The sequence below is a fragment of the Octodon degus genome, unplaced genomic scaffold (assembly GCF_000260255.1).
Source record: "Octodon degus isolate 3935 unplaced genomic scaffold, OctDeg1.0 scaffold00021, whole genome shotgun sequence".
In the NCBI taxonomy this organism is placed as follows: Eukaryota; Metazoa; Chordata; class Mammalia; order Rodentia; family Octodontidae; genus Octodon; species Octodon degus.
In genome coordinates this window covers 10,161,060-10,169,874 of record NW_004524597.1, presented here as the reverse complement: position 1 = coordinate 10,169,874, position 8,815 = coordinate 10,161,060, and the positions used below count along the sequence as shown (strand labels likewise).

At 41.1% G+C, this 8,815-nt stretch overlaps 1 protein-coding gene across 5 annotated transcripts in view; it reads left to right on the top strand.

Annotated features, from left to right (window-relative positions):
* Cramp1 (cramped chromatin regulator homolog 1) overlaps positions 1-8,815 on the top strand; it is a 68,143-nt gene that overhangs the window by 21,029 nt on the left and 38,299 nt on the right. For all 5 annotated transcript variants that reach the window (XR_002820412.1, XM_004627900.2, XM_023711512.1 and 2 more), the window contains exon 4: positions 2,377-2,530. Coding sequence is in view for 4 of the 5 variants with exons in the window: in XM_004627900.2 (XP_004627957.1) it covers positions 2,377-2,530 (154 nt within the window). In the remaining variant the exon portion in view is untranslated. The remainder of the gene's footprint in view (positions 1-2,376; positions 2,531-8,815) is intronic.

Sequence of the window (8,815 nt, the reverse complement as noted above, 5' to 3'; positions counted from 1 at the left end):
GGCAGGGCAGGCCTGGGGATTGAACTCCTGGCCCCTGCACCTGCTTGCAGGTGCTTTAATCCACTGAGCTATTTGGCCAGCCCAAGATTTTTTAACTTTTCATTTCAGAACTATTTTAGAAATGCCATTTAAGAAAAAAGTACAAAGAATTCCCATTTGTCCTTCACTATACTACCCCAGTGTTATGATGCCCACAGTTTGACAAGCAAAATGGGGGAAAAGAACATGCAGGTCTTTTGCAGAGTTAGCAGGTAGACTTCCCCCAGGCCTTGAGTTTTTTGCCACCTGGAATGCTTCTTCAATGTCTTTTGTCTTCTATGACTTTAACACTTTGGAAGATTCTCTGCCTGTTAGTAGAATGTCTCTCAGTTTGAATTTGTCTGAAGAGGTTCTTATGATTAAACTAATGCCAATAATTCCATGGCAGTGATGTGTCCTTTGCACATTCAGCCAGGAGGTACATGATGAGGTCTGAACCCCTGAGTTCAGGTGTTGACTGCAGGTCTACCTACTGCTAGCATATTTTGTTTTGTAAATACCCTGCTTCTTATCATGCATTCTTACTAGTTTTAGCAACCATGGTGCTTCCTACCTGAAGTAATGATCACTATAGAGTTTGCCAGTGATGATCTTGTTTCTATTGCTTATCCATGTCTATTGATTAGAAATCCTGTGAAAGTATCCTTGCTTCTCCCATATTGACATATTTATCAATCACTTGTTTAGAGACATAAACTCAGTATTTAACTTATTCTGCAGATTATTATCTGTTCAAGTCATTGTTGATTTTGTGGCCCATGTGGATCCAGCTTTGGCCAGGGGGCCTCTCTAACTGGCTCTTGTCACTGCCTTGAGCAACCTTAGGCGCCTCAAGGTGTTCTAAATGACTTGGTGTCTTCCCCTCCCCAGGCTTGGAATCAACCATTTCTTCAGGGAGCCATTTTTTTCCCTTGAAAAAATGATGTTTAGAAAACACAATATGCTGGATGAGGTGGCTGTTGCAACTGGACCTTCCCAATACTTTTTAATATGTTGGGTTTTGTTGTTGTTGTTTGTATTGTTTTGTTGCTAGGAATCAAACTCAGGACCTTGCACTTGTCAGGCAGGCCCTGTAGTACTGAGCTAAATCTCCAGTCTCTTAATAGATGGTTTTGATGAGACATATTGGTTTTCTTTATGGTGGTTTTGATGAGACATCAGTTTCATTCTTAAAATCTAGGTTGTACTCAGCTTTTCTTCTAAATATTCATATTGGCTATCCTTGTTTGAATGTGGAATATACTTTTTATGGTCAAAGAAATATTTGTACAGAATACCTTCCTATTTTCTTTTAAGACACTGGGTGGCAGCACCCTGAGTTCTTTGTTTGCATTACCTTCTGTCAGCTAGGGCTGTTCTTATAGTGTTGTCTCTTGCAAGGTCTCTAAAGAGCTCTAGAGGTTAAGCTGATTGTCCCAATGAGTTTTATGTTTCTCCTGTTCTAGTAGTTTCTTGTGTTAAACATAAATACCTGACATGGGTCAACTCCTAAAAACAGATTTGTTTGTCATATCTGGAGGCCAGGGAGTCCAAAATCAAGATGCTACAGCTTTTTTTTTTTTTTTTTTTTTTTTGGTGGAACTGGAGATTGAACTCAGACTCTTGCACTTGCCAGGAAAGCGCTTATTCTACTGAGCCATCTCCCTGGCCCCAAGATGCTACAGCTTTGATATCCGATGAGGACTACATTCTGCTTCCAAGATGGTGCTTTTTTTTTTTTTTTTTTTTTCCTCAACATCCTTGTGCTTCTGTGTTGGAAAAATGGCAAGATTGATATAGAAAACTTCTATAAGATCAGAGCCTTAATGCCATTCATGAGGGAGGAGATTTGTCTTAATATCATCATAGTAATATCACCTGATTTTGAGGGAATACACTCAAACAATAGCAGGGACTTTGCCTCTTGGGCACCCACAGGCTATCATCTTCTATCCTTTAGCTCTTTCGCTGCCTTACCTAATTCCAACCTGAGATAGTAGGGCAGCAGAGTTGAAGATCATGCACAAGTAAGAGCAGTGAGGGATAGCCCGCAGCCCCCTGCCCCCTTTCTCCTTTGTGCACATAGAGCAGTGTTGGAAAACCTTTTATTTTATTTTAATTTTTTGGAACCTTTTTTAAAATTTTTTTCGATCCTTGGAACCCAGGGATTGAACTCAGAACTTTGTGCTTGCTGGGCAGACCTTATGCCACTAAGCTATCTCCATGGAAAACCTTTCAGGGTTTTCAGTGATAACAAACAACTGATTGTGTCATGCATGCCATAGATTCACCACCACGGTTATAGAGAAAGCTGCTTTGCTTTCACCACTGTGCTCTTTTGTGGTCCTTGTTTTCCAGCATGGGAAAGACTTCGAAGCAATTCAGAACAACATTGCTCTGAAGTACAAGAAGAAGGGCAAGCCTGCAAGTATGGTGAAGAACAAAGAGCAGGTCCGGCACTTCTACTACCGCACCTGGCACAAGATCACCAAGTATATTGACTTTGACAATGGTGAGTGTACCACAGGCTGGGCCTCTGCTCGGGAGCATGCTTTCTGGCATTGCCTTTATGCAGCTGCTTGTCTGGGACTTGCCTCCAGTACTTTGCCTAGTATCACGTACAGTTCTTGTTGGTCAAACTTAGTTGCAAGGAAGTTGCTTGCATTCATGCTTAGTGATAATTGCTGACATGTCTCTGAAATTTGTGTGTTTTGCTGGCCCTGAGTGCCTGGAGGTTCTGTATCTCCTGTGAGTGAGGGCACAGAGGTCCAGTGAAAGGAAATTGAATTTTAGGTATACTGGCGAGCAAGATTGCACCCCTCTTTTTTTGGCCCTTCCATCTCATGTGGGAGCACATTGATAGTGACATTTGAGCAGCCTGTTATTATTCTGGCCCAGGAAGGCAATCTTTGCCACAATTCTGATAATTTGTATTTGAATCCAAATTTGTATGGTCCATCTTTAGTCATATAACTATGTCATCTCCAGGTGCAGTGGTGCTTCCAACTTTGAGCACCCTTGGCTGATCGGTGGTTTCTCCAGGGTCACTTAGCCCATGTTCTGTTGTACTGACTTTGTGAAGTATTGCCATCTCCTGTCTCCACACGTTGGGAGAAAAGCCTTTCCCCATAACCCCAAGTTCTCTCCTGCTTGGCTCTGCTGTACATTCTTTCAGTTTTACAACATTGGGCTCATTGTAGTTACTCCCTCCTTATAACACCTACAGTTATTGTTAACCTATCTTCTCTCCAAATACTATACAGCCTGTGCCAGGATAGCTGGCTCAACTGTGACCATACTGCTCCACCTTTCAACCTTTGCCTGTGTCCTTGTGTTGGCTTTTGATGTCCTTCATCTTTCTTTGCCATTTCCATGGTGTCCTCTCTGCTGGGTCACTAAATCTTGGCCATGGTGTGCATCATTATTATCATAGCTTCAGGAGAAGCTAATGCTCAGTATCCCATCTCCCAAGGAACTGAACCCTATGAGGTCACACACCTGCCTCCTGTGGACTGTAACAACCCAGGAAATTGGGGTGTCAGCCACTGATCTTTGGAAACATTCCTTGGTTGACTTTGTGGGTCGTTTGTTAGTGGTGCCCATGACCATCATCATAAGATTTCCAGCTGACTTCAAATCAACATTGTTTTATTTTCCAATTGTCAGGACCATTGCTATGTACTCGGATGGATGGTTTATTTGCGTATCTCTGCACTGGTTGAGTCCCCTGCAGTCCAAAGCTGTCATGACTTGTGGCTGATTGCAGTAAAGATTTCTGCCTTCTAGAGGAACTCTGTCTATATGCTTTGTATTTTTATTTCCCTTTTCTTGTCGGGTATTATGTTTAATAATTTTATGAAATTCAGCCCATGAGTGTGGGTATACTTTGGCTGGTCATGAAAAGTTCTCTTCAGATGAGAAGGTGACCAGTGATTTGCAGTAAGGGTTGGGAGGCTGTCACGGATTAAGTGTGGAGAGAGACCAGACTCCAGTGCAACCATCATTATGCTTAGTAGTTTTACTGAGGCTCATCCATGTGCAGTGTAGGCGGTACAGACTTGGGCTAGGCCTATTCATAGCTCCAAGGCCAAAATGTTCAACCCCAGGCCCTGCCAAATTTGAACTTCATTTTTCTGTTGATACCAAAAAGTCTTTAAAGCAGATTTTTTTTTCTTTCTTTCTTTCTTTTTTTTTTTTTTTTTTTTTTTTTTTTTTGTGGAACCAGGGATTGAACTCAGGCCCTTGCATTTGCCAGGGAAGTGATTATTCCACTGAGCCATCTCCCCGGCCCCTAAAGCAGATTTTTAAAAAATATTCGGCCCACAGAGATAGCTCAGCACAGGGTCCTGAGTTCAATCTCTGGTACTGCAAGAAAAAAAAGAAAAAGAAGAATGAACAGTTTTGAAAAGGTAAACTGAGGGGACTGCATATCACAAGGCAGCATAAGGCTGCCTTGCTCCTTGGAACTTCTGTTCTAAGCTCACTTCCTACCCTTTGCTCCATATTCCTTTTGGCCATTTCTCTGTACTGTCTTGGTATTGATGGTTTTCTGGCTTGTGAGCACTTTTTTTGGGTGGGGGCATTTAACATGTTGAGCTCTTTAAAGTATATACTTTCTCTTTCCCCCTTTTTTTCTTCTTTTTTATATTACATCATTGGAGATCTCACCCAAGGCCTTTGCACTGAGCCATATTCCTGGCCATTTTATTTTGACACAGGCTTTTGCTAAGTCATTAAGTTACTCAGGCTTTCCTCAAACTTGGGGTCTTCCTTCTACAGCTCCCCAGAATTCTGGGATTATAGATGTATATCATCACACTTGGCTTTCTATTTCTGCCTTCACCTTCACTTTATCTTTTCACCCACACACTGTCCCTACAGCCTTGGTGTCTCCTGTGTGTCTTGCTTTTAATGTCCTGTTGGCCCCACTTGAAGGGCCTTTTGTGGTCATAGCTCCCCTGAAGTTCTTTAATGGGCCTGTTTGCTATGTGCATCAAGGCATTATGATCTCATCCAGACTTCTTCAGCTGGTTTCCACTCTGGATGTTATTTAACATAGCTGAGCACCTCAGTTGGACTATCATTGGGACATTCAGAAATGCTTGTGGGTCTTTGAATGTTATCATATTGCATCATGCAGAGTAGCAGTGTTATTTTATGGATCATAAGTATTTTTGGTGTTCTTAAGAACCAAACCAAGGGTAAATAAGAACATGTGCAGGATCTGTGATGGCTAGACCACATCGATATATGTAAAAGGACATGTTGTCCCTTGGAGCGTAAGTACTCATTCATTTCTCTGGAGCTGCAACCTCCATGTGCTTCATCAGAAATTTAGTTCTTTTACTGGTCCCACATCATCTCCATACAGAAGTGCATTCCTGATTACTATGTGACACTGTAGCACCATGAATAATAGTGTCCATGCATATCCACCTTCCTTTACTGGTATCTGCTGATGGTTGCAGGTTTTGTTTCATGACCTGAAGTTTTGAAAGGGTGAACTGAGGGGACTGCATATCACAAGGCAGCATAAGGCTGCCATGCTTCTTGGAGCCTCTGTTCTAAGCTCACTCCCTGCCCTTTGCTCCACACTTCTGTTGGCCATTTCTCTGTACTCTCTTGGAATTGATGCTTTTCTGGCTTGTGAGCACTTTTTTTTTTTTTTTAGTGGGGGGCCATTTAACATGTTGAGCTCTTTAAAAAAAAATTCTTTGAAATATGTCAGATACCATAAAATTCACCTTTTAAAATTACAGTTCAGTGGCATTTGGTGTATTCATGATGTCTTATAACTTCTTTTGTCTAGTTTCAAAATATTTTTATCACCCCACAGGAGACCCCATGCCCTAACTCCTATTTCCTTTCTCTAGCCCTGGCAACCACCTGCTTGCCCTCTGTAGATTAGCGTGTTGTGGAGTTTGTCAGTCAAGGCTTACTAGAGTAACAAAGTTAATTAAACAAGTATACATGTATATGAATAAAATATATTTACATTATGCATATATATACATATATATGACGAATGAATGAATGAATGAATGAAAAAAATGAACGTATGTTTAATTTGTAAGGCAGAGTCAGGTATGAAAGAATGCCAAAGGTTTCTCTACATATTGGAGAGCCATATAATCCAGTCAAAGGTGAAAGTCCTGGAGCTCACTGCTGAATCCTATTGGAAGTTGGAGGATCTACATTGGAAGATTGGAGTCTCAGCTGGAAAGCTGAAGGATCTGCTCCAGAAGCCTGGAAACAGACCTCCCAAGGCAGTGGTGAAGACTGGAGCTCCTTCAAAGAAACCAAAGCAAGACTTTCTTTTTCCTTTGTATTCCATGTAGGCTGTAAGCCTATGGGCTAGTGTCACTCACAGCCAGGATGGTTCTTCTGTCTTCAGCAAATCTGTTCAACCATACCCAATACTATGCTAATCCAGTTAGATGGACATTTTCTTTGGTTGACAGACACTGTTAAATAGACATTTCTTGGAAATTGATCCATCTAATATTCAGTTTTTTGTGTTTGGCTTCTGTCACTAAGCATATATCAAGGTTCATCCATGTGTAGAACTTCATTTCTTTTTTGACTGAATAATGATTATACAGATAGTGCACATTTTTCTTAGCTCATTTTGTTATATTTTTGAGATAGTGTCTCACTTGCTCTGTAGTCCAGGCTGGGCTTGAACACATAGTGAACCTCCTGCCTCAGTCTCCCCAGTGCTAAGATTACAGGTGTGTACCACCAAACTCAGCGCTCTTTTGTTATTTTTGAGTAGTAGGTTGTAGAGTTTCCTGAGTTAAGATAACTGAGTTTTTCCTCTCAAAAACTTATGCCGCAGTTAACCTACAGTGTTAGCAGAGTCAGATTTTTTTGTGCTAATCCAAAACCTAGAATCTTTGTTTTAGATTCAGTTCTTGTCTTCAAAACATTGTTTGCTATTTACTAATACTTTTTTCCTTCCTTTTTTGAGGGGTATCAGGACTTGATCTCAGGACTTTACACTTGCCAGGCAGGCAGTGTGCTGCAGAGATAAATCCTTGCCCCCACCCTATCTTATTATAAACATACATCTGAATCCTAGGTCCTTGAAAATAGATGGAAATCAGAATGGAGATTTCTCAACAAACTAAAATTAGAAATTGCATTTGAGGGGCCAGGAAAAAGCTCAGTAGAATAAGCGCTTGCCTGGCAAACACGGGGTCCTAAGTTTAATCCTGATACGGCAAAAGAAAGAAAGAAATTGCATTTGACCCAGCAATTCCCCTTCTGGGTAGCTTTATAAAAGAGTCGAAGATACCATATTACATATTACATGCATACCCTTATTTATGGCAGCACAGTCCATGATAGCTAAATTTTGAAAGTGATGTATATGTCCATCAGCAGATGAATGAACATCAACAGGTGAATTAAAAAGTGTATTTGGGGCCAGTGAGATAGTTCAGCGGACTAAGCATCTGCTCAGGCAAGCGCAGGGACCACAGGCAGCACTAGCCTTGCCCCCCATGTGCATCTAGCAAGCCACCAAGCCACCAGTAATTCCAGCACTGGAGAAGCTGAGACAGGATTACTATGAGTCTGAGCTGCATGGCGAGAACAGAACAGGTTTCACCAAATAAGTAAATAAATAAAAGATTTTTTTTAAATCCCAAAATATGAATATAGTAAAGAACAAAATAAAAGATAATGGGAATCAAAGATAAATTTGTTGCATATGCGAAGGGGATGAAAATATGGAGGTAAAGAGAGGAAGGGAAAGAAAAAAAAGATGATGTACATGTACCAACTCTCCATAAGAAATTAAGCATTTATATACTAACATGTAGTAACAAATATTTTTGAAACATAAAAATGACAAACTGAAAATAAAATAAAGTCCACATGCTTTCTACTCACTACCCAATCATAAAAAAATAAAGACATTATGTCACAGGGGAGAGAACCAGAGAGGACAGTTGAGAGAGTATGTGAGATGACCTGAAGGTGCCTAAACTTTCACTTCTGTGTAGTTTGGCTCCCATGGCAATGTGGGACTCTACTTTGTATAACTGAAAATATTCAAGAGAACAGTGGCTCACATGGAAGTTTTCTCTCTCCCCCTTGGTACCTGGGAATAGCTATTGAGGACAGTAGGGAGCTGGTGCCTCCTGTCTGCTCTTCTGTTCTTAGTGTGATGCTAGTGTCTAAGTTGGAACCACCTGGCAGCACCTAAAGGAAAGGGTAAGCAAAGGGGATACACCTGCCCCAATTAAGCCTTTTGAAGGAGCCTTCCAGAATCCCCACAACCTCCTGCCTTGAAGCCCAAAACTTGGTACCATGTTGAGTAGTTTGTGTCCATCCTGTTGCTTCTTGCATAAAACTCATCCAATAACTGAAAATAGGTGTATACCAGCCAGGTCCTTGGTGGGATCCATGGCTAGATGCCTTGTTTGCCAGAGAGGATGTAGGGAGGTCAGAGCCTCTGAGGGTTCAGTTTACTGGCTTATCTTGTTGCTTAGGGGCTGGAGAACAGGTGTGACTGTGTTCATGTCTACACCCTCCTCTTCTATGAGAACCTGCTGTGCTGAATGTTCCATTTTCTTCTAAGGACATTTGCTCTGTCCATCAGGAATAATTTAAAAACCGCACCTCTCATTTTTTTCAGGTTTTTGACAATTGGAAAAACAGCACTCTATTCATCTGTGCTCTTTTGCCAGTTTTTCCCCAAGTTTTGCATCATACATGACCAAAGTGCCATGATCAACCTAGGAAATCTACCTGAGCCTTCTTTTTTTTTTTTTAATTTTTTTTTTTATTT